General features: G+C 41.0%; 1 protein-coding gene across 1 annotated transcript in view; it reads left to right on the forward strand.

Moving 5' to 3' along the window:
- Positions 1-382: 382 nt before the first annotated feature.
- Lamb4 (laminin subunit beta 4) overlaps positions 383-25,774 on the forward strand; it is a gene marked incomplete at its 5' end in the record, with an annotated part of 136,801 nt that continues 111,409 nt past the window's right edge. Inside the window, 7 exon segments of the mRNA XM_059279851.1 lie at positions 383-515; positions 16,120-16,203; positions 21,617-21,690; positions 23,667-23,755; positions 23,757-23,853; positions 24,596-24,660; positions 24,808-24,928. Of these exon segments, the coding sequence (XP_059135834.1) occupies positions 383-515; positions 16,120-16,203; positions 21,617-21,690; positions 23,667-23,755; positions 23,757-23,853; positions 24,596-24,660; positions 24,808-24,928 (663 nt within the window).

Consider the following 25,774-nt stretch of genomic DNA (forward strand, 5'->3'; position numbering starts at 1 on the left):
ACCGGGGCTTGAAGATACACACAGCTGTATTAAAAGTAAAACAACTGAGGACTGGAGAGATAGGTCAGTGGTTAGGAGCACATGATGCTTTTGCAAAGGACTGAAGTTTCATTCCTAGCACTCACATCAAGCAACTCCTCAAAACCATCCATGACTACAACTTCAGAGGAATTCAATGCCTCTGGCCTCCACAGACACCTGGATTCATATGCACAGGCCTGCATACATACATAATTTAAAAATAAATAAAAAAAAACATTTTAAATTAAAAAATAAAGGAACTGTTAAAATTCAGCATAATGGGTTGAATTTTGAAGCTCTGGGCTTATCTGGGGCTACCTATCTTCTACATAGTAGTTTCTGATGTGTTCAAACCTGGCTCAGTTACTTGAGAGCCCAAGATGAGCGTAGCAGGGGTGCCTGTCATCCTATTCCTGGAAATCTCTTTGTGGAACACAGTACACAACTCACAGCATCTTCTACTTGTGGACTAAATGGAGCTCAGCTACCTGGAGGTAGGATGGTTTCTTTTTTACTTGTTGTGGTGTTACTGAATCAATCATATAAAATGTTTTTCTATATACCTGGGACTACTCAGCCTAAAGTAAAGGAGAAACCGCCACTCCTTGAACCAACAAGAGGCAATGCAATAGGACTTAAAGTCTCAGAAACCCTGACTACTCAGAAAATGTGGACATCTGCCCAATTTCTATTTCCTGCTACCTTTAAAAATAGACAGGAAAGTCATTTGGGTTCAATCTTTGAAAGGAATTACTATAAAAACTAACTGGTCTACTTAACTACCCTAGTCACTATCAGAGAATGAACATAGTTGATTTCTTTGGTGAAGATAAAAGTCCCCTTAAGACCTCAACATGATACACTGAGGCCCAATCACTCTGCCTTAGCACACAGGAAGGGGTACAGAACTTTGAACAGATTGTGCACCACCAACCTCATACCACTTAGAACCTACATTATTGAAAAACCATAGATTCCCTTGTGAAATTATTTTTGTGCTTTTTCCCCATAAAGACCCATTTCTTAAAAGCTTTTCAATGGGCTTCCTTACCATAGACCAGCTGCAGAACAAGCTCAAAGGTTATCTGAGTGTCATACCTGCTGAAAACCCTGAGGCCATCACGTCCACCCATTAAAGGAGAGGATATGCAGGAAGGAAGTTGGATACAAGCCTGATGTTAGAGCCAGAGTTTTTCCATGTATTGTTTATTTAAAGCACCTTGTTTAGATCTCTAGGAAATGCATTGTTTTCTAATTGCGTTCTAGTATAAGATAATACTTAATTGCTTAGTACTATTCTAAGTTTGGGAAGCACTTTTGTAAGAAAATGATTTTTCTACAGGCCCAAGGAAATTACATGGAGGAAATTTTGCTCAGTTCTAGGCCCTGTGAGATGGATGACCTTTCAACTGACTTTGCCAAGATGAGCACCTCTAGACAGAGAAACAGTTCTCCCCAACACTAGCATCACCACCTCTTTAGCTCAGACTGTGCTTAATGTTCTCATGCTTTGGCAATAATGAAATGCTCAAGGTTATATCACCGAAGTGGAAGTAAGAAAACTAAAAGAGCTCAGAAATCTTAGGAAGTTTAGAGCTCAGAACAAGGAAAACATCAACATAATTCAGACTGACAAGTATGATAAATTGAACTGCAGCTGTTGTGCCTGTGTCACAAGCCCCCCAAGCAAGACCACCACTGTAGATGTAACCAACTGTCTTATTAAATAAGAAACACAGAGCCGATTCAGAGAAGAAAGCCAAGAGGTCAGAACTAAGAGCCTTACCCTTCCTGCTTCAGCTATCCTGCTTCAGCCAAGAGAGCTCTCTGAAAAAGGGGCCTACTTCCTGTGTGTATGCCTTTTTATAGTCTAGCTGTTCTGCCTTCCCATTGGTTGTAAACCTAAACACGTGACTGCCTTGTCATTGCCTGTATGTACCGCCCTCCAGGTCCTTAAAGGCGTGCACCACCACCGCCACGCACTTGCTATGGCTCTAATAGCTCTGACCCCCAGGCAACTTTATTTATTAACATACAATTAAAATCACATTTCAGTACAAGTAAAATACCACCACATTTCCCCTTTTCTATTTTAATAAAAAGGAAAAAAAAGAAAAAGGTTATAACTAACAAAAGAAAAACTATATACAAAAGTACAATAACTATATACAATATATACAAATAATAAATGTCTAAACAATGTCTAGTCCATTTGTATTTGACAAATTCAGAGATAATAATTTCATTATCCTATTTTGTTAAGTCCAAAATGTATCTAATTCACTTTCTACCCTAATTAATCTTCAACGATAACTAACTAACCTTCAACTATAACTAACTAATCTTCAACTCCCTCAGAGACCCAAGAAGGAAATAATATTAGCTAACAAAAATAAAAACAGAAAGTGCATGCAAGCAACTTCCAAAAAATTTGTGAGTTGACAGAAACAGCCAGCTGCCTGGACAGTCACCTGAGGTTTCTCCGCAATGCTGGGGCATCATCTTCAGTCTATAGGCTTAGCATATCTGACAGACTCATTTGTGAAGTAGGATATACACAAGGTCAACAGTTCAGCCTCACATTGGGTGAGAGCAGTCCATGCACCAGAAACACCTGAATTCCACTAGTGTCATGTCATGATTCAGGATTTTAAATTCTGGAAAATGTTGATGGTTTTTTAATTCAGCTCTCCATTCTTCTTGGCTGTGTACATATGGCTTCATCTCAGCATCCCGTTCTTCTCCACATCTCTCTATCAAATGCCAGTCTACTATTGAGAGGCGTGAGCTTAGTTACTCTTCAAGAATAACTGTTTCAGCTGCTGTTCCATAGCACATCAGAAGCCATCGGCCCACTGCCTGTTCAGCTGCCTTCGAAGAAAAGGGCACTATACTTTTTCCGAGTTGCAAAGGCCACGTCAGGGATGGTGCCATATTGTCCTGGCCTCAGAAGATGCCTTTTGATAAAGCCATAACCACGCTTGTTTAGGCAAGAATCAGTAGTCCTTTGTTTCATGTCCTGTCTGTCCATTTTGTCAGCAGTTGATTCGAGGATACTTTGTTGTCCAGTGGCTAACTTTTGCCACAATGAAAGCTAACTCCATACGCAGTTTCTTCAATGCCCATATTTTCTCTGAAGTAGATTGGTACTGCCAGGAGCCGACATGTCTCATGGTCATAACAAAAAAGAAAAATTTTCTAAGTTATTAAAACATTTTAAATGCCATACTCTGTAGATCTCTGAAGGGTTTGAAGATGACCTATCTAAAATATATCTGCTCAATTTTTAAAACATATCTAATATGACTACAAGTTCTATTGTAATGTCTAACTACTAACTATCATTTCTTTATATCCTAATAGTTGGTAATAATAACATTCAAGAATCAGAAAATTGCATTGTTAAATGAACGATATAAGTACAATTAGAAATATACATATAGCATTTTCTAACAATATCAATTTCAATATATATAATTTGTATACAATATAAAACAATCCAATCCAATGTAAAGTGTTTAAAACTAGTAATTGTCTTTTTCTTCTTCTTTCTTTCTCTCTTTTTTTTTAAAACAAGAACCTTAAATCTAATCTGCTTAGCCTTTTTCTTAACCCTTGACAACAACTTGTAACCAACCCCCCTAAACAATGAAAATTATCCCACACCCAAAACCCATTAAAAAGACCAAAAAACCACCTGCCCCACACCACCTCTTTGGGAATGTGGGCGTTGTATTCTTAAAATTGCTTCCTGCTGGGTATGGGCGAAGTTATCTTTATCCTGAAAGAAAAATTTTAGGTTAATTGTCAAATTCTAGGAAAGGTAACTATATCCTTCATTATCCAGTCTGTGTATAATGCCAAAGTTCAGGGTTTATCTCAAGTCCTTATTCAAGTAGTCTTTGAGACTGGATCATCTCATCTAGTCATCTCAAAATTGCTCTGAGCACCTTGTAGTTCAAAGCTGATCTGTAGATGATGTTTGTCAGCTTAGTGATTTTATTATTGTCCACATGGAATTGTTGTTGTTGTGGGGCCCCAACTTCTTCCTGGAGACTTCAGTTGATGTTAGGCCTGGCCGTGAATTCCTGCAGAAAACTGATAAGAGACTCGAACACAAAGACATATATATATGCAGCTAATTGAAGCCTTTTTTCTAGAATTAATTAGTACTCTATATGACCATTCATATCTTAACAAAGTTTAAAATGTATATATATATATATATATATATATATTAATCTTGTAAGTTTTGATATAAAATTTATACTTTAAGAAAAGTTTAAAGAATCAGAAAAGAATCAAAGAGTTGGGATTAGTAATAGGATAGTCCCTTAATTAATTTGGCTTTTCTCCTGTCTCATAGCAGAAGATGGCTCTTTTATTCTGGCATGATACAGGGAGTTTGCATTTTCCTTTTAACAACATGCTTGAGTTTAAAGAAGGAGAGAGCCATTCTCCAACTCCAAAGTGAGCTTTAAATTTTAATTGGACTGGGACTATTAGAAGACCAATAGTGTTAAATCTTTAGAGAAAAGCAGAAACAAACATTTAGGAAGACATAAAATTTTTTAGATAATATATACCCATACGCCATTTCACTCTGATTCCTGGGATAGATGATTTGTCCCTTTTCTTCAGTTGTCTTATTTGTCCAGTGTTCTTCAGATTCCTTAACCTTCATTCTCCTAAAAGACAAAAACAAAAACCTTTCCCCAAGACTAATTTTGGGGATGTTCCTTTTTGGCAAGTTATTATCTGATTAAATGAAAAGACATGTGTTACTGGTATAAGTTAGTTTAAATTGGATGTTCATGTTGGTTGATGAGCTATCACCTCCTCTAATTAAGAGGTTTCTCTTGTTCAAATCAAACCTTTATCAATTTTGATGGTACCCACAACTTATCTTCTCCTGTAGAAACAAAAGCAAAACCTCGTCCCCAATGTAACACATACCCTGGTTTCCATTCTGAGGTCAGCACATCCTTAAAGTATATAGGCTGATTTAATTCTGTAGTTTTTTCTATTATCCAATGTCTCTCTGCAGCTGTTGTTCCTTTCTCATTGGCATTAAGAAAATTCAAAGTTAATAGAGCATTATGCAGTCTATTTCTGGGGGTTTTTGTTACCCCTTTCTGTTTATTTAGCACATCCTTTACAGTTCTGTTTGATCTTTCTATAACTGCTTGACCTGTAGGATTATGTGGTATGCCTGTAATATGCTTTATATTGTAATAAGCAAAAAACTGTTTCATTTTAACAGAGACATATGACGGAGCATTGTCAGTTTTGATTTGTGCAGGTATACCCATGATGGCCATAACTTCTAGCAAATGAGTGATTACAGAATCAGCTTTTTCAGAACTCAAAGCAGTTGCCCACTGAAATCCTGAATAAGTATTGATAGTGTGGTGTACATATTTCAGTTTTCCAAATTCTGCAAAGTGAAACACGTCCATCTGCCAGATTTCATTCCTTTGAGTACCCTTTGGGTTACATCCTGCTGGTAATGGCGTTTGATTGTAGAAGGAACAAGTAGGACATTTCTTTACTATTTCTTTGGCTTGTTGCCAGGTTATGGAAAAATCCTTTTTTAAACCTTTACTATTGACATGATGTTTTTTATGACATTCTGAGGCCTCCAGCACATTTCCTATTAATAACTTATCAATCTCATCATTGCCTTGTGCTAGAGGGCCTGGCAGACCAGTATGGGATCGAATGTGAGTTATATATAAAGGATGACTCCTTTTCCTGATTGTATCTTATAATTGAATAAATAGTGAAGTTAATTCTGAAGCATCAGGGATAAATTCTGCAGTCTCAATATGTAATACTACTCTTTCAGCATACTGAGAGTCAGTTACTATGTTGAGAGGTTCTGAAAAATCCATTAATACCAACAGAATAGCATATAATTCTGATTTTTGAACTGAATCATAAGGACTTTGAACCACTTTACTTAAATTTTCTGATTTGTAACCTGCCTTTCCTTGTTTGTTGGCATCTGTATAAAATGTACAAACTCCAGATATGGGCTTTTCCCGTACAATTCGAGGCAAGATCCAATCAGCTCTCTTTATAAAATCAATTCTATCGCTTTTGGGATATTTGCTGTTAATTTCTCCCAAAAAATTACTGCAAGCTCTTTGCCAAGGTTCACTTTCTGTCCATAATTTTTCAATGTCCTCCTTAGTTAAAGGTACGACAATTTCTGTTGGGTCTATTCCTGCTAATTGACGAAGTCTCAATTTTCCTTTCCAAATCAAGTCAGAGATTTTTTCCACATAAGTTTTTAATTTTTTGTTTGGTTTATTTGGTAAAAATATCCATTCTAATATAATATCTTCCCTCTGCATTAATATTCCTGTAGGAGAATGCCTAGAAGGTAAAATAACCAAAATGCAATCCAGTTTTGGATCAATACGATCCATGTGCCCTTATGTACTTTCTTTTCTACCAAGGCCAATTCTTTCTCAGCTTCAGGTGATAACTCTCTTGGACTATTTAACTCCTTGTCACCTTCTAAGGTTTTGAACAAATTATGCAGTTCATCATGTTTTACCCCAACAATAGTTCGTAGGTGAGAAATATTTCCAAATAATCTTTGAAAGTCATTAAGAGTCTGTAGTCTATCTCTCCTAATTTGCACCTTTTGGGGTCTAATTTTTTGTAGCTCTATTTTATATCCTAAATAATTAATAGAATCTCCTCTTTGTATCTTTTCAGGAGCAATTTTAATCCCCAGCAAGGCAAAATTTTCTTTATGTCTTCAAACATTCTTTCTAAAGTATCTGCATTTGAGTCAGCTAGTAAAATATCATCCATATAATGATAAATTATAGATTTAGGAAATTTTTTATATATCACTTCCAATGGCTGTTGTACAAAATATTGGCACAGAGTTGGGCTATTCAACATTCCCTGTGGGAGGACCCTCCATTGAAATCTTTTAACTGGTTGAGAATTATTATAAGTAGGCACTGTGAAAGCAAATCTTTCTCTGTCTTTTTCTTGTAATGGTATTGAAAAGAAACAGTCTTTTAAATCAATAACTATGAGAGGCCATCCTTTTTGTAACAGAGTAGGCAAAGGAATTCCAGATTGTAGAGAGCCCATTGGCTGAATTACTTTGTTAATTGCTCTAAGGTCTGTTACCATTCTCCATTTACCAGATTTCTTTTTAATAACAAGTACAGGAGAATTCCAAGGGCTGGTTGATTCCTCAATATGCTGAGCATTTAACTGTTCTTCTACCAGCTCTTCTAAAGCCTGGAGTTTCTCTGTTGTTAAAGGCCATTGCTGGACCCATACAGGCTTGTCTGTTAACCATTTTAAAGGTAGAGCTGTTGGTGTCTTTGGAAGATCATCAGTTGTTGTGCCCTGTTCTTGTATAATATGGATGGCTGGTGACCACTCAGAATAATGCCTTCTAATATTTCTCTCAGAAACATGTGCTAATTTATGACTTGTTTCTGAGATTGGAGGGATGTTAATCTGAGTATTCCATTGTTGCAACAAGTCTCGACCCCACAAGTTCATAGCTATGTTAGCTACACATGGTTTCAATTTTCCTCTCTGTCCTTCTGGACCTATACACTCGAGCCATCTTGCACTCTGTCACCTGAGATAATGTCCCAATTCCTAACAGTTGAACATTTACCTCCTGAAGAGGCCAAGTTGGATGCCAAAATTCTGGTGCAATTATGGTAATGTCCGCACCTGTGTCTACCAGACCAGACAACAAAACACCATTTATTTTTATTGATAATTTTGGTCTTTGTTCATTAATAGAAGTTTGCCAAAAAATTTTCTTTATATTTGCTCCTGAATTTTCTATTCTCTCTGTTTCATCATCCTGACCAGCATGACTTATTTCAATAGGTATTTGGTTATCTAATTGCTCTGGGTAGGGGTTTCCTCTACGACTGCAGGAAAGGTTTGAACTGGATTTGCTATTGGGGCCTGCATGAGGCCCCTCTGGGAGTTTCCCGAAGACTGAGGCAAAGGATTACCCTGTCTGTCCCTTGTTGATCTACATTCGTTGGTCCAGTGTTTTCCCTTACCACACCTTCTGCATACTCCAGAAGGAAGGGGCATTCTGTTGCCATTGTTCCTTGAAGAAACATTGTTTCTAGGAATTACCTGTTTACAGTCCCTTTTCAAATGTCCTTGCTTTCCACATCCAAAACATCTAATATTCCTCAAACCTTTTGAAATTGCTTCTCCTACCCACCTATCATCATGCTCATGAGCTTCAACATTAACCTTGTCTCTAATCCAATCTTCCAAAGGTGCAGATCTTGCCTTTAACGGCCTGATTATTGTTTTACATGCTGCATTGGCATTCTCAAAGGCCAAAGATTCAATTATTATCTTACTAGCTTCTGAATCCGGGACCATTCTCTTTACTGCTGAAGCCAGTCTTTGTAAAAAATCTGTGAAAGATTCTTTTGGGCCTTGTACAACCTTTGTAAATGACTCAGTTTTTTTTTTCCTGGTTCCTCAACTCTGTCCCATGCATTCAAGGCTGCTGTTCGACATAAAATTAGGGTTTGGACATCATATAAACATTGTGTTTGTGCTGAAGCATATTGACCTTCTCCAATAAGCTGATCCTGGCAGACTTGTATTCCTTTATCCCTCCACTGTTTTTCTATTTTTTTAGCTTCGTCCTTGAACCAAGTTAGCCACTGAAGCCTTTGACTGGGTTCAAGAACAGCTTGTGCCAGCTCCCGCCAGTCCTGTGGTACAATCCTATTATATGTTGACCAAGAGTTTAACATTTGCTTTACATATGGGGAATGCATTCCATAAGATACTATTGCCTCCTTAAACCTTCGTAAATCTAACATTTCAATTGGAGCCCAAATATTTTGTGTAGTCATTTGATCAGGCAACTGCTGTACGGTTACTGGACAAACTAAGGGTGACTGTGTGAAAACAGGCTTTCTTTCTGTAACCCTATGATCCAATCTTGAAGCAACTTCACTGTTAGTTTCTTCTGTCTAAGTTTTTACAGGTTTAATAGGTTTTTCTAAAGCTGTCACCCTGGCACTTAAATTGACTATATTTTTAAATAGTAAAATGAGGATAAACATAGTAATAAAATGCATAATTCGATTAACATTAATCTTCTCATATAGCTGTTCCATTGTCAGACTGTCTAAAATTGCAAACAAAGCCCAATATTCTTCCAATGTACACAGAAAACCCATTTTTTTTTAATGTGGAAAAAAATTTTTCTTTTAAATAGTTTCTTTTAAAATATCTGATATGTTAAGTGACTTACCAAGTCCTTGTAGAACAGTACCAATCCGAGGGAATTTCAAAACAGCCACCTAGTGTCCGAGGTGTGAGTCCAGAGAGAGAGAGAGAGAGAGAGAGAGAGAGAGAGAGAGAGAGAGCAAGCAAGCGTAGCCACAAGTTCTGCCTAAGAGCTTGAATCCAGCCATGTGTTCCTGCTTGAGCCTGGTCAAGCCTTGGCTCTGGCTACCTTAAGCTCCAACCACGTGCGTTGGCTTTACAGGCAGGGGCCCTGTTCGGCAGGGCAGGCCTGAGTTGTTTGTAGCAGTGGCTTTAAGCAAGTAGCTCAAGGTTAGTCCAGCCTGAGGCCAAGCCGACCTGGGCCCGGGCTAGGGAGCCAGCCGCCCTGGCGGGAAACCAGACCTGCTGGCAGCCCTGGCAAGAACCCGGACCTGCCGCCAAGCCAAGTTAAGCGGTTTTAATGGATTCTTGTCACATTGGGCGCCAAATGTAGATGTAACCAACTGTCTTATTAAATAAGAAACACAGAGCCGATTCAGAGAAGAAAGCCAAGAGGTCAGAACTCTTGCCTTACCCTTCCTGCTTCAGCTATCCTGCTTCAGCCAAGAGAGCTCTCCGAAAAAGGGGCCTACTTCCTGTGTGTATGCCTTTTTATAGTCTAGCTGTTCTGCCTTCTCATTGGTTGTAAACCTAAACACGTGACTACCTTGTCATTGCCTGTATGTACCACCCTCCAGGTCCTTAAAGGCGTGCGCCACCACCGCCAAGCACTTGCTATGGCTCTAAAACTCTGACCCCCAGGCAACTTTATTTATTAACATACAATTAAAATCACATTTCAGTACAAGTAAAATACCACCACACCACCACAGAGCCAATGTCCGATGCAAGCACACAGAGGTTTCTTAATAATAGACCAAGCCCCAGGGCTTGGTCCTTATTCCAAACACTCGACATAGTGGGTGGAGGAGGACATCCCAAGAATTCACTTGAAGGGGTTTGTATAGGAAAGGTTTATATCTAGAGAGTTACATATCTTGGGATTGGACAAGGGGGCTAGGGGTGAGGTAGCTCTCCAAAGTTACTGGTTGATCTATAAGCATGAGGTTACTGATGGCTAACAGGATTCTGGGTATCTACAGAGACATATTTTTTTTTTGCTTTCATTATTCTTTATTAAGAAATTTTCTACTCATTCCACACACTATCCACAGATCCCCCCTCCTCCCTCCTCCCACCCCCAGCCCTCTTTCCCAAGCCACCCTGCATCCCCACATCCCCCAAATCGAGGTCTCCCATGGGGAGTCAGCAGAGCCCAGCACATTGAGCCTAGGCAGATCCAAGCCCTTTCCCACTGTACCAAGGCTGTGCAAGGTGTCACACCACAAGCACCAGGTTCCAGAAGCCTGCCCATAGACCAGGGACAGATCCCAATCCCCCTGCCTGGGTGCCCCCCAAACAGTTTGAGCCAAACAACCATCTTCTGTATCCAGAGGTCCTAGTCCAGTCCCATGGGGGCTCCACAGCCACCAGTCCACAGTTCATGGGCTTCCGCTAGTGTGGCCGGTCATCTCTGGATGTCCTCCTATCATGTTCTCAATGTCCCTCGCCTGCAGTATCTCTCCTCTCTCTCATCAATTGGATTCCTGGAGCTCAGCCTGGTGCCTGGCCGTGGATCTCTGTATCTGCCGCCATCAGTCACTGGACAAAAGCTCTATGATTACAGCTAGGTTATTTACTAGGCTGGTCACTAGAGTAGACCGGTCCAGGCACCCTCTGGACCACTGCCAGCAGACCAAGGTGAGGTCAACCTTGTGGATTCCTGAGAGCCTCCCCAGCACCCTTCCTCTTCCAATTCCCATGGTGTCCTCATCTATCATGGTGTCTTCCTCCCTGCCCTCCCACTCTGTCCCTGTTCCAGCTCGACCCTCCCATTTCCCTATGCTCTCATCCCCCACTCCTCGCCCTCTGCCACCCCCACACACACCCAATCCACTCATGTAGGTCTCATCCACTTCTCCTACACAGGGTCATCCATGTGTCCCTCCTAGGGTCTTTCCCTGTTAGCTAGACTCTCTGGAGTTGTGGGTTGCAGTCTGGCCATCCCTTCCCTCACATTTAGTATCCACTTATGAGTGAGTACATACTATGTTTGTCCTTCTGAGTCTGGATTACCTCACTCAAGATGATATTTTCTAGTTCCATCCATTTGCCTGAAAATTTCATGATATCATTGTTTTTTACTGATGAGTAGTACTCCATTGCGTATATGTGCCATATTTTCTTTATCCATTCTTCAGTTGAGGGGCATCTAGGTTGTTTCCAGGTTTTTGCTATTATGAATAATGCTGATATGAACATAGTTGAGCATGTGTCCTTGTAGTAAGATTGAGCATTCCTTGGGTATATGCCCAAGAGTGATATCATTGGGTCTTGAGGTAGACTTATTCCCAATTTTCTGAGAAACTGCCATACTGCTTTCCAGAGTGGTTGTACAAGTTTGCATGCCCACCAACAGTGGAGGAGTGTTCCCCTTGCTCCACATCCTCTCCAACATAAGCTGTCTTCAGTGGTTTTGATCTTAGCCATTCTGACAGATGTAAGATGGTATCTCAGAGTTGTTTTGATTTGCATTTCCCTGATGACTAAGGATGTTGAGCAATTCCTTAAATGCCTTTCAGCCATTTGAGCTTCTTCTGTTGAGAATTCTCTGTTAAGCTCTATAGCCCATTTTTTTAATTGGATTGTTCAGTATTTTGATGTCTACCTTTTTGAGTTCATTATATATTTTGGAGATCAGCCCTCTGTCAGATGTGGGGTTGGTGAAGATCATTTCCCATTCTGTAGGCTGTTGTTTGGTCTTATTGACCATGTCCTTTGCTCTACAAAAGCCTCTCAATTTCAGGAGGTCCCATTTATTAATTGTTTCTCTCAGTGTCTGTGCTACTGGTCTTATATTTAGGAAGTGATCTCCAGTGCCAATGCATTCAAGACTACTTCCTACTTCCTTTTCTATCAAGTTCAGTGTAACTGGATCTATGTTGAGGTCTTTGATCCACTTGGACTTGAGTTTTGTGCATGGTGACAGATATGGATCTATTTTCAATCTTCTGCATGTTGACATCCAGTTATGCCAGCACCATTTGTTGAAGATGCTTTCTTTTTTCCATGGTGCAGTTTTGGCTTCTTTGTCAAAAAATCATATGTTCATAGGTGTGTGGATTAATGTCAGGGTCTTCAATTCAATTCCATTGGTCCACATGTTGGTTTTTATGCCAGTACCAAGCTGTTTTTATTACTATAGCTCTATAGTAGAGCTTGAGGTCAGGAATCATGATGCCTCCACAGGTGGCTTTATTATACAGGATTCTTTTAGCTATCCTAAAAAACAAAAGGTTTTTGTTTTTCAATATAAAGTTAATTATTGTTCTTTCCAGGTCTGTGAAGAATTGTGCTGGGATTTTAATAGGGATTGCATTGAATCTGTATATTGCTTTTGGTAAGATTGACATTTTTATTATGTTGATTCTACCTATCCATGAGCATAGGAGATCTTTCCATTTTCTGATATCTTCTTCAATTTCTTTCTTCAGGGACTTAACGTTCTTATCATACAGGTTTTTCACTTGCTTAGTTAGAGTTACCCCAAGGTATTTTATATTATTTGTGGCTATTGTAAAGGGTATTGTTTCTCTGATTTCTTTCTCAGCCCCTTTTTCATTTGTGTATAGGAGGGCTACGGATTTTTTTGAGTTAATCTTGCATCCTTCCACCTTACTGAAGGAATTTATCAGCTGTAGGAGTTCCCTGGTAGAATTTTTGGGGTCACTTATTATACTATCATATTGTCTGCAAATAAAGTTTGACTTCTTCCTTTTTAATTTGTATCCCCTTGATCTCCTTATGTTGTCTTATTGCTCTAGCTAGAACTTCAAGTACTATATTGAATAGATATGGGGAGAGTGGACAGCCTTGTTTTGTTCCTGATTTTAGTGGAATCATTTTGAGTTTCTCTCCATTTAATTTGATGTTGGCTGTCGGCTTGCTGTAAATTGCCTTTATTATGTTTAGGTATGTTCCTTGTATTCCTGATCTCTCTAGAACTTTTATCATGAAGGGGTGTTGGATTTTGTCAAAGGCTTTTTCAGCATCCAATGAGATGATCGTGTGGATTTTTTCTTTCAGTTTGTTTATATGATGTATTACATTGACAGATTTTCATATGTTGAACCATCCTTGCATCCCTGGGATGACGCCTACTTGGTCATGGTGGATAATTTTTTTTGATAACATAAATTTTTTACTCCCTATGTCATGCTTTTGCTGAACCTAGGATATATAGATTTATTGTTTCAGCCTTATTTCCCATGAGTTCAACTTCTGATCAGTTCTAAAACTGTTGGTCAGCAAATACCTTTAGAGAAAGGAGGGGGTTGTCTCTCAAGATGGCTACTGATTTTTCCTTTTCACACCTACTAGTCTAAGTAACCACTTGTGTGACTTACACAGTGGTCTTCTCACCAGTTGTCCAAGAAAGAGACACTGAGCTAAGCATGTTGTCCAGAAGCTTCACATCAAGACAGGCCTGTGCATCACCCACTATAAGACCCCATTGTGGGATCCATTGACCGTGACAACAGACTATGCCTCTTTGAAGATGCCATCTCTTTTGTTAGGATCACAAGAATCCTGCTGCTCTTCTTGGGCAGATCTGGGACAAGTTTATTTATATGTGAAATTGAGCTAACACCCATTGGGCTGTAATATTAAAAAAAGACATTTTTTATTTCTTCTAAGACATTGAAGCAAGCTACTCAAAACTAAGCTGATTATACAGACCTCTTACTGGATTGGTTTACTTTGGCAGACTCTATCTGAAATATTCATTAATATCATCACTAATTTCACTCAGCAGATTTTATTGAACAGCTACAATAGTGAAGACATTATTTGGAGTAATAGAGACATAGCATTAAGTAAAGTCCTTGTTAAGCTTAAATTCTAACTTTGGAGATGATAGTTGAACTCCTGTACTCAAGCACTGATAAAGATTTAGAAAACAGGGCTGAGGATGAAGTTAAGTGGTAGGGTGCTTGCCTAGCATGGACAAAAACCCTGGGTTTAAGACTCAATTCAATTCCCTTGCCATACACACACACACACACAAAGATTTAGAAAATGTATATAATAAGGTAAAGTATATAGTGTGGCAGAAGGCCATGGGGGTGCGAAGGTGTCATCATTTTAGATAGACTCTTTTAGGGATTGCCATTTAAATGGGAATATGAAAGAGGAATAAGCAAGAGAAAAGAAAAAAATTAAGGAGGAGATCAGCTTGTCCTATGACTCCACGGCAGAAAAACTCTGTACTTGAAGAAGAACACGAATCAAATGTGGCTACAGCCCAGTGAACAAAGTGATGGCAGGCAAGAATAAAGGCAAATGGCTGGTGTGTTGACACAGAAGATCCTAAGGGCCAATTTTACATTTAAACATGGTGCTTATATGAATATCTGGTATGAGTCAGCAAAAATATGGCTGACAGCAGACTTGGGCAGGGTGTGGTCCAATGGAGAAATCTATGTATAAACACAAAATGGCCGATTTCTGAAGAACCCCAAAATGAAGTTATATAATCTGTTGTAGAACTACTTTTGGTAGAGTGCCACTTTTGTGTGATTCTACATGAATATGGTCTTGCTATTGGAGGCCAGAGCCTTTGCCTTTGCCAGCCTGCCTATGTGTGTTTGTCTGTAAGCCTGTAGGCCTGCCACTGTGCAGCCTGTGGGTTACCTGGCCCTGTGTAGCCCATATGAGCTGGCATGTATCTGGATGCTTGCCAGTGGCTGCATATCTAGCAGCCTTGATCTGGAGTGAGTAAATCTCCTTGAAGTTTCTTCAACCTTGTAGACTCCCATGACTCTCTTCCTTTTCCTGGCATCTAAGCATGGACTTCACATCCCATGCAGACCATGCCTGGGCCTGGAAATCACAGTTAGAACATATAATCAATGTTCACTGAGTACCCACCCAAGAGCAGTGCTGTTGTACATGTTTTCTGTCACAGAGGATCGCAGCAGCCATTTCCTGGAGGTTTTATGGAAATCAGAGTCTTCCCAGTGCTGGTCAAGAGCAGTTGAGCAGTCCATCTATGCATGCTTTGGAAATCTTGTGATTGTGGAATTTAAGAAGAGCCACAGCTGGACACATTTATTAAGCAAGCCTAAATGGCAGGCTTGGCTCTTAGCACCGTTGAATATCTGGCCTAAGCAGTATTCCTTCCAGCTCACTAATAAGATCTCCTTAGACTGCAGGACAGTAGACTGAACCTCTCTATTGTGAGATGAACAAACACTTTTTCCTAAGTTTACAAGAGTATCATAAAGATGTATGTCAAGGAAGCTTTCCTATCAAAACTATAAAATCTGAGAGGAAAAGGATAACAGTGGCAGGTAAGCCAGGACCCAAGTAGTTCATTGATTTCTTGCTAAATATCCCTTTCATCGTCTAAGGAAAATGATTCTAACCCAAAAAGAATGCTCCAGAATATCTGCCTCTTAAATGAGAGAAAATTAGTTTAATGTGAATTTGAGGATTTTTTTCAAATTTATGAAATTTCTAGTTCATATTTTACTTTACTTTAAGAGCCTATTGATTGGAAAAGTGGTGTCCTGTTATTATTTCCTCTGCTTTTTATTTTTAGCCAGATTGAAAGATTAAATGTAGTAGGGGTGGCTTGTTTTTCAATTCAAATCAGCACTAATTCTTTATTTTTCATTTTAATGGTGTTTTCCAGAAGAAACAGAACTATTCTGTCTTGTGACTCCTGAGCCTTGTGTGACAGCCACACCACTGAGAATAGAATTAAAAATTACAAACCAGAAAAAGAAAAGAAATGGTGGCAATCTGAAAACAGTATTCCTTTCTGGTTTTTCACTTCTTCATATTTCAGTAAGATTCCTTTCTCCTTGGGTGGCTTCATTGATGTCACAGAAGGAGGCTATCCACCTAAAATGGGAAGCTTCATCTGGGAACAAATTGTGTTTTCACATTAAAAAAGATTATTTCCCATCAGAGAAATCAGAATGTGTTCAGAATGCTTCACTCTTTCCCATGCAGAGGAAGAAAATAGCTCTGTATCCTTTGTTCTTTGTTAAAAACTAAAAGAACATTTATTAAGTATTGGTAATTTGAGCCTGATATGGAACATACTGATATACACTAAAGGCCAGGGGGAGGGCTGAGAATGAGTACAGAGCTTCTTCCTGGTCAGCACATGAGGACACAGACAGACAGAACAGTGTACTTCTCTCTGCAAGCCAAAGATTAAAACAAATTTTGAGTTGGAAGGAAAATTGGCTGCAGACTGAATAACTTTCCTTCCTGGATTCATGCCCTTCTCTGTCTACGAACAGAGCAATGCTGAGCCCACACTGGTCCTGGCCTTCTGTACTTATTAGTCTGACCTTGTCAACCCAGCAAGGCAGCCTTCTCATCCCACTGCAGCTGAGGGTCTCCTGGCCCTAACACACCTCCTTCCACAGGGAACCTCTCTGTTGAGGCTTCCTCACTCCTATTAGTCTCTATTCAACACTGATGCATTTCCCTTGACCACCATTCATCACCTTTGCATGGCACTTTGGGCTCCAGCATCTCTGTTCCCTTCAGGCTTGTAAATATGCTTCCTTAAGAACACTCTAATTGCCGGGTGGTGGTGGTGCACACCTTTAATCCCAGCACTTGGGAGGCAGAGCCAGGCAGATCTCTGTGAGTTTGAGGCCAGCCTGGGCTACAGAGCAAGATCCAGGACAGGCACCAAAACTACACAGAGAAACCCTGTCTCAAAAAAACAAAACTAACAAACAAAACACTCTAATTAGAGCAATTTCAGGGATAATCATACCACATGAGATCGTTTAGGGCATTCATACCATGAAGCTTCTTTCTACAACATCCACTTTACAATGCATGAGTGGTATCTGCTGGCTGCCATCTCATTTAGGAGGTCCTCATGCATCCCAGCTTTCCTCTGTTGGCTCTGTCAAGGCCCCCCTTCATTGATGATGAATGGTGTCATTTTTGCCTAATGCTGATTCTGTCCCATGTGTTCAGCATTCGTTCCACTTCTCACAGCAGGAATTATTGCACAGAAGGCAGAGTCTCCACAACGCATTGTAGAGAAGGGAAGCAGATCTCCTAATGTGGAGGTCTAAACCTGAAGTGCAGCTGTGAAGTGAAACTTTTCCAAGCTACCCACTTGGAGCTCTAACCATTCTCCATTCACAGCAGACTGGCCACGGTTTTCCTGAGCCATGTAGCCCAGTGTAACTGTGACCCCAAGGTGGAGGAGCCACTGAGCACTTAAGAGATACTCAGTCAATGTGGAAATACCCTGGTGTCTAAGATAGAATTGGGGAAGGAGCTATATAATGAAGTGTTAGTAATTTTTTTAATTTAAATAATGTTTTATATGGTTTGACATATTATTAAAATCAATCTACCTTTTTCCTTTTTTAAATATAGCTGCTATACATTCTTAAATTATACACCTGACTCATAGTTTGCCTCCTTTGGAACAGTGATATCTTAGAGAGCTCTGGGCCTCCATTGGGCCAGAAAAGGGCAGATGCTTCAGGCTTGTGCTAGAGCTGACTAACTACCAAGTCCTAAATGGATTTTGTCACCTCCATAGTCACAAAGAGAACTACAAATTCCCATTCCAAAGGGGATCGATCCAGTTCACGTTTTATGTCAAGTGACAAATTGTAGCTGCAATGACTGCTAACAGCTGTTAAGAAAAGGGTGGGGTGCTGGAGAGATGGCTCAGAGATTAAGAGCACTGGCAGTTCTTCCAGAGTTCCTGAGTTCAATTCCCAGCAACCACATCATGGCTCACAACCATCTATCACGAGATCTGGTACCCTCTTCTGGCATTCAGGCAGAACACTGTATACATAATAAATAAATAAATATTTAAAAAAGAAGACAAATAATAAATACCACCACAAATTTAAAAGAAAGAAAGAAAGAAAGAAAGAAAGAAAGAAAGAAAGAAAGAAAGAAAGAAAGAAAGAAAGAGAAAAAAAAAAGGTGGGTTGGCGCTGTCGGCAGGGGTGAGGTTCGGGCCGGTTATGCTGTTGCGAGACTGCTGCTTTAGTCGCTTCGGCGGGTCCAGATTTTATTGAACAGCGACCTTGTCTTCCAAAATGTCAAAAACAAACAAATCCAAGTCTGGGTCTCGATCTTCTCACTCAAGATCTGCATCCATATCTCAGTCTCGATCGTTTTCCAAGTCTCGGTCCAGAAGCCGATCTGTCTCCTGTTCAAGGAAGCGCAGGCTGAGTTCCAGATCATACTCTCCAGCTCATAACAGAGAAAGGAATCACCCCTGAGTGTATCAGAATCGAGATTTCCAAGGCCACAATAGAGGCTACCGGAGGCCCTATTATTTCTGTAGGCGAAACCGAGGCTTTTATCCATGGGGCCAGTATAACCGAGGTGGCTTACGGAAACTATCAGCCTAATTGGCAGAACTACCGGCAAGCGTACAGCCCTCATCGGGCCGTTCCCTATCCCGGTTCCCAAAGAGAAGGTCCCCTTCACCACAGTCCAGGAACCATTCTAGGAGAATTCTGATAAGTCATCCTCTGACAGGTCAAGGCGCTCCTCATGCTCCCAGTCATCCTCCAACCACAGCAGGGTTGAATCGTCTAAGCGCAAGTCTACGAAAGAGAAAAAGTCCTCTTCCAAGGATAGCATGCCATCTCAGGCAGCTGGTGATAACCAGGGAGATGAGGCCAAGGAGCAGACATTTTCTGGAAGTGCCTCTCAAGATATAAAAGGGTCTGAGAGCTCAAAGCCATGGCCAGATGCCACCACCTATAGCACTGGTTCTGTATCAAGGGCCTCAGTGTCTGATCTGAGCCCCAGGGCGAGAAGCCCAGCTCTCAAAAGCCCCCTCCAGTCTGTGGTGGTTAGGCGAAGGTCACCACGCCCTAGCCCTGCGCCAAGACCTAGTTCTCCACTTTCTAATACATCCCAGATGGGCTCGTCTATGTCAGGTGGTGCTGGATATCAGTCTGGAACACACCAAGGTCAATTTGACCGTGGCTCTGGGTGTTTGAGTCCATCTAAAAAGAGCCCTGTGGGTAAGAGTCCTCCAGCCACTGGCTCTACATATAGTTCATCTCAGAAAAAGGAGAATGTTGCTTCAGGAGGAGCAACATACACAAAAAGACCCAGTGGCTTATTGGCTCAGGAAAGAAAGCTTTTTTGTGATCTAGTCCATAGCAATAAAAAGGAAGAGGAATTTTGTTCCATTTTCCAGCACATACAGTCAGCTCAGTCTCAGCGTAGCCCCTCAGAATTGTTTGCTCAGCACATAGTGACAATTGTTCATCATGTTAAAGAACACCACTTTGGATCCTCTGGAATGACATTGCATGAATGCTTTACTAAATACCTAAAGAGAGGAAACGAACAAGAAGCAGCTAAAAATAAGAAAAGCCCAGAGATACACAGGAGGATAGATATTTCCCCCAGTACATTCAGAAAACATGGTTTGACTCATGAGGAAATGAAAAGTCCCCAGGAAGCTGGCTACAAGGCTAAAGGCAAATATAAAGATGATCCTGTTGATCTCCACCTTGATACTGAGCGTCGTTAAAAAAAAAAAAAAAAAAAAAGGCATAAGGAGAGAGATCTTAAGCGAGGTAAATCAAGAGAGTCGGTGGAGATTCCTGAGACTCTAGCCACTCAAGAGAAAGATCGACTGAGGAAACAAGAGAAAACTCACAAAGGATCAAAGAAGCAGAAGAAGCACCGCAGAGCAAGAGACGAGTCTAGGTCCTCCTCTTCCTCTACCCAGTCGTCTCACTCCTACAAAGCAGAGGAATACCCCAAGGAAGCAGAGGAGAGGGAAGAGACCACCACAGATTTAGACAAATCCAGACTGGGGACCAAAGACTTCGTGGGTCCAAATGAAAGAGGCGGCAGAGCTCGGGGAACCTTTCAATTTTGAGCAAGAGGGAGAGGTTAGGGCAGAGGAAACTACTCTGGTAACAATAACAACAACAGCAACAATGACTTTCAAAAGAGAAACCAGGAAGAGGAATGGGATCCAGAGTACACACCCAAAAGCAAGAAGTATTACTTACATGATGACCAGGAAGGTGAAGGCAGGGACAAGTGGGTGAGCCGTGGCCATGGCCAAGGAGCCTTCCCTCGGGGTCAGGGTCGGTTCATGTTCCAGAAATCCAGTGCCAGCCCCAAGTGGGCCCACGACAAGTTCAATGGGGAGGAAGAAAAAATTGAAGATGTGGGACAGAGAACAGAGAAGAGAAGGACAGTTTACAGCCCACAGCTGAGTAGGGACCAATCTTGTTGGATCCCTTGCCTAGGGGAGAAAGGCGCTGGGAGAGGCTGGTGCAGCTAAACAGGGAGCCTCCAGAAGATCCTGCAATTTCCACCTCACAACCCACCAGCCACACAGAACCCTACGATAGCAGAGTACACATCCCTGGTGTTGTTTGTCCCACTGGACAGAGGATGCTGGCCACAGCCTAGGACCAGGCCCGTGTTTTTGAGTGGCCCACAATACAGTGAGCTCCTGCCCTTTCTTGTTTGTTGTTGGTATGTGGGGTGGGGGCAGGGTAGGAAGAATGATGCTGATGCTTGGATTTGGGGTCTTTGTTTTGTTTTGTTTTGTTTTTTCCCTATTAGAAACTAAGTTTTCTTAATTTCATTTCATTTGGAGCTAAGAGAACTTGAACTTGGTTTTCAGTCTTTTCCTGTCCTAATTTTTAAAAAGCCCTTATATTTTTTCTTTCCTTTTTTTTTTCTTTCTTTTTATGGCATATGTAGTAATATTAGCAGAAAGATTTTAATTTGGGCAACTTTGATTCTTAAGAGAAAACAAAGCATGTGAATAAACATTGAAATATTAAAAAAAAAAAACAAGAAAAGGGTGGGTTGTTTTCAGTGTATTCTGGCTTGCTACTCTAAGTCATGTACACTCCAGGTATTTGTGTAAGAAAATGAACCCCCTTTGCACCCACTAGAAGTAGCCAGGAACTCCTTGGGGAGTGTGTGACACTGCTACACAGTGATCATGTAAGTTGCCACCAAACCATGCATGTGGACAGTCAGGGTGGAACCTATCCTGCCTTCACATGGATTTCCTGGGACATCAGCTACAGATGGGAAAGCATTCAGACCATAAGCCCAGTGAATTTACAGGGCTTTAATTGCATGGGCCACTAGCAAGGTTGAACATAATAAGCAGGACTCTCACTATCACTGATATTCTTCTTGCTGGGTTTTTCTTTAGGTATTGATCATGTCAGCATCAAACTGGACCTGGAGGCCCTGTTCCACTTCAGCTACCTCATTCTGACCTTTAAGGTACTGAGGACAGGCCTGCCACCCCCTTTATGCTCAAAAATGTACAATATCAACCCAAAATTTGTCTTCCTGGATTCCTAATGGAAAACAAAAACCAAATAAGCCTACACTCTAGTTTCATCACCTGGGCTTTGTTCTTGAATTAACTGAAATAGAAAACATTGCTTGTTATTCAGTGACTATAAGTTAATAAAAATCTTATAGAGGACAGAGGCAAGAAATGTCAAGTGCTAGGATGACAGCAACCACAAGAACCAGATGAGGACAGTCTCTGGGAAAAAAAGAGTAGGAGTCGGAAACACTTAGAAAGAAGACAGAGCCAGAGAAGGAGGATTTAGTGTCTTCTAAGGGCTGTCAGAGAGCAGTCGCGATACTACAATCTGTGTGTCTGTGTGTATCCGTGTGCAAGTGCATGGACACATTATGCATACGCATGTAGAGGCCAGAGGATTCCTCTGACATCATTCACCTTTTTTTGGAGACATTGCCTCTCACTGGCTTGGGACTCACCATCTAGGCTAGGTAAAGGGCTCTAGTAAGCCCATACTTAGCAAACATGGCTCTGGCATGCCTTGCCCTTCCCCCATTTCCTCTGTCTTGATAAACTGTTAGATTGCATTCCTAAAGCTAGCCACTAAGGTTTATTCGTTATTCGACTACTTCCCTCTGAGGCTGGCCACCAAGGTCCAGCTATCAAAATATTGAAGTTCAGCAACCAAAAAATCCCATTTTTGGATCACCTAATTAACATGGCCAATTAAAATTAAACACCTCATCCTAACAAAGGGTTTCCCTTTTTGCCTTTATAAACTGCCATTTGCCTATGGGCTATGCCTGTTGCCTCTCCATCTGGAGGCAGTCCCGTGTCCCCTCCTCCTTGTTCCCTTCCAGTTCTCCCTTGTCTTCTATCTCCTGTCTTTGTCTCTTATTCCCTGCCCTTATTCCCTCTGGGGCAAACTAATCTCCTTTGGGCTGAGAACTTGGTGTTGGGGTGTCTTGTGCTGACTCCTGTCCTTTTACTAAGCTGGTGATCCTGTGAGCCCCAGGGATCCACATATGTCTACTTCCCCAGTGCTGAGACACAAAGTCCTTGGGAGTAAACTCAGGTACCTGTGCTTGCAAGCCCACGAAGCTGTCTCCCCAACACACACACACACACACACACACACACACACACACACACACACACACACGTCACTTTAAATCACTCACTAAAAATCTAATTTTAGGAGACTGGGATCAGTTTATAGTCATAAAAGGAAAAAGAATAGGCAGGCGGCAGTGGCGCACACCTTTAATCCCAGCACTCGGGAGGCAGAGCCAGGCAGATCTCTATGAGTTTGAAGCCAGCCTGGGCTACAGAGTGAGATCCAGGACAGGCACCAAAACTACATAGAGAAACCCTGTCTCGAAAAAACAAAAAAAGAAAAAGAAATAAAAATAAGCAGATATGGGGGGAAAAAGTCATATGAGTCTTTACCCCAAAGAACTTGACCATCTCTTCATGGATACAACAGAAATAGCAAATTATAACACAAAGTGCAGAGATGTATATATAATTGGAATGCAAGGAACTTAATTAAGAGGTTCAATTTGCCCTAAGCAATCAACACAAACTTCATAGATGGGTTTTTAAGAATGTTTAAGGGTTTGCCTGAGGAAAAGTATTTGAGGGAAGGAGAGCCATAACAAAATGCTCTGAAATATTGACATTAACTTTTTAACTTATATGCCATGTTCTTGCATTAATTATTTACACAGCAGCAATGTTTTCAAGGTGTAATTAGATTCTGAGGAAATGTGCATTGATAAATAAATATCCACTTCTTGGAATGAGATCTAGGTATAACGATTGTAATTGTATAATAGACTTTTTTAAAAAAAAGCATAATGTGAACTTAAAAATGAAAATGTTCAAGGTAGATAATCTGATCTGCTTTTGTTAATCATTGTGATGTATATAAACTTTTTCATAGACTTTTCAACCTGCTGCAATGTTAGCAGAATGTTCCACAGACTTTGGATGCACCTGGAACGCACTCAAGCATTCTTCAGAAGACTGTAGTTTTCTTCCCTGACATCAGTGTGGGCCAAGCCCCAGAAGTGAGAGAACTGGTTCGTGAATCCAGATACTTGGTTATTGAACCCTCAACTGGTGTTGGGGTGCCACTTCTTTCTCGGGTTTAGTTCATCATAAATTAAACATTATAATATGCTTAACTTAAATTTAAATAGTATTGGCTGAAATGTATGTGAGCTGTTGGTCTACGTTGAAGAGAACTGAATAGTAAATAATAAAAGCGTTATCAGAAATAATCCTGCACAAGTGTGCTCAGCTGAAGAAGCAAAGGCCTAAAATCTAACTGAGCACCATGGCCTGGGACCCAAGCTTTGCAAAGCAGCCACTCAGCCAGCAGCAGCCCTGAGCTGGATGTTCCCACTGCCTGCTCTACAAACCACCCAGGTGGAACCTCAGGAACATCTCTCTGCCAGTAACTGGTGGCTGGCAGAGGGGCAGGGTGGGAAGAGAGTTGGAGGAGGATGCTTAATCAGGCAGAACAGACCTGGTGTCGGGGGACAGTCCCCGCAATGCCTTCCAGGTCTAGGTTGGTGATAATTCTCTTAGTTGTCCACCACTGTGCCAAAGGCCCACTGGGAACCTCCTCAGAAGTGCTGTCTCCTCTGTTTACTCCAACAGAGTCCTGGTGAATCAGCAGTCCTGGTGAATCACTCAGTCACCTCTGATGGTACTTCCACTCATACAAATCCCAATGATAACCTAAAAACCAACACCAGCTGAGACGCAAAGGCCTTTTGACAGAGTCGAGATCTCTTCTCTAAGAGAAAATGAGACAATTACATTTGGGGATACCATATTATAAATTCGCCTATATTTATCTTGCAGATTGTTTTAAAAGTTTTGGATCCCAGTTTGGAAATAGAAAACCTGTACAGCCCTATATGGATTATGTTACATTTTTACTTTTTAAAATTCTATGTCAGGAGTGTTTTTTGTCTTTGCATTTTTATGGTGGGCTGGGAGAACACCAGTCAAGGAAAGCACCTTGAACCCACAAACTCATATGCACATTGATTTGTTATATTTTCCTTCTCAAGACCTGTGACATTAATAAACTTGAGGAAAAACTTTGCCAAGCTCAACACGCTTAGGGATACTTCACTTGGAAGGAAGCAAAATGGTTCCCTTGATAAATACTGTTCTGCTGTGGGATGGTCTGTATGTCAAGTGTGTTGCTGATTGGTCAGTAAATAAATCACTGATTGGCCATTGGCTAGGCAGGAAGTATAGGCAGGACAAGGAAAAGAATTCTGGGAAGTGGAAGGCTGAGAGAGAGACACGGCCAGCCGCCATCAGGACAAGGAAGATGTAAGGTACCAGTAAGCCATGAGCCATGTGGCAAAGTAAAGATTAATAGAAATGGGCTAAATATAAGAGTAAGAGCTAGACAATAACAGGCCTGAGCTAATGGCCAAGCAGTTTAAATAATGTAAGAGTCTGTGTGTTTATTTTATAAGTGGGCTCTGGGACTGGCGGGACTTGGTGGCGGGAGCTGGAGAGAAATTCTCCAGCAACAAATGGCGTCCAACGTGGTGGCAAGAGTTTCCACCTAAAAACTTAGAAAAAAGATTCTAAAACGGAACTAAAAACAGCTTCCTAATTGTCTCTCTCAAATGAGCGGCAGCTGCCGGTTTGAGCTACTGGCGGGTTCCTAGCGTGCACTCTCGACCTGCAGTATGGTGGGAATGAGGCCTCTGCAAGTAACACATTAAGCTATGTGGTGGATTTAGCCTTTGCTAGTACAAAACAAAAAAAAAAGAAGTTTCTGGGCTACACGCTACTTTGGTAAAAGTGTAGACCCACTATTTCTGAGAGTTACGGCTCCCAGAGCTGGCGGAAAGCGGACCACCGCCATGTTGGGAAGCTGAAGTGGGCGGAGCCAGCAGCCACTGCGCCATTTCAGGCTTAGAAGGCTGCAGTTTAAAAGCAATAGGCTCACGCTAATATAAAAAAATAAGCCACGTAAAGATGGCTACCACACAAAGAATCTGGATTATGTTCTCT

The sequence above is a fragment of the Peromyscus eremicus genome, chromosome 14 (genome assembly GCF_949786415.1).
Source record: "Peromyscus eremicus chromosome 14, PerEre_H2_v1, whole genome shotgun sequence".
In the NCBI taxonomy this organism is placed as follows: Eukaryota; Metazoa; Chordata; class Mammalia; order Rodentia; family Cricetidae; genus Peromyscus; species Peromyscus eremicus.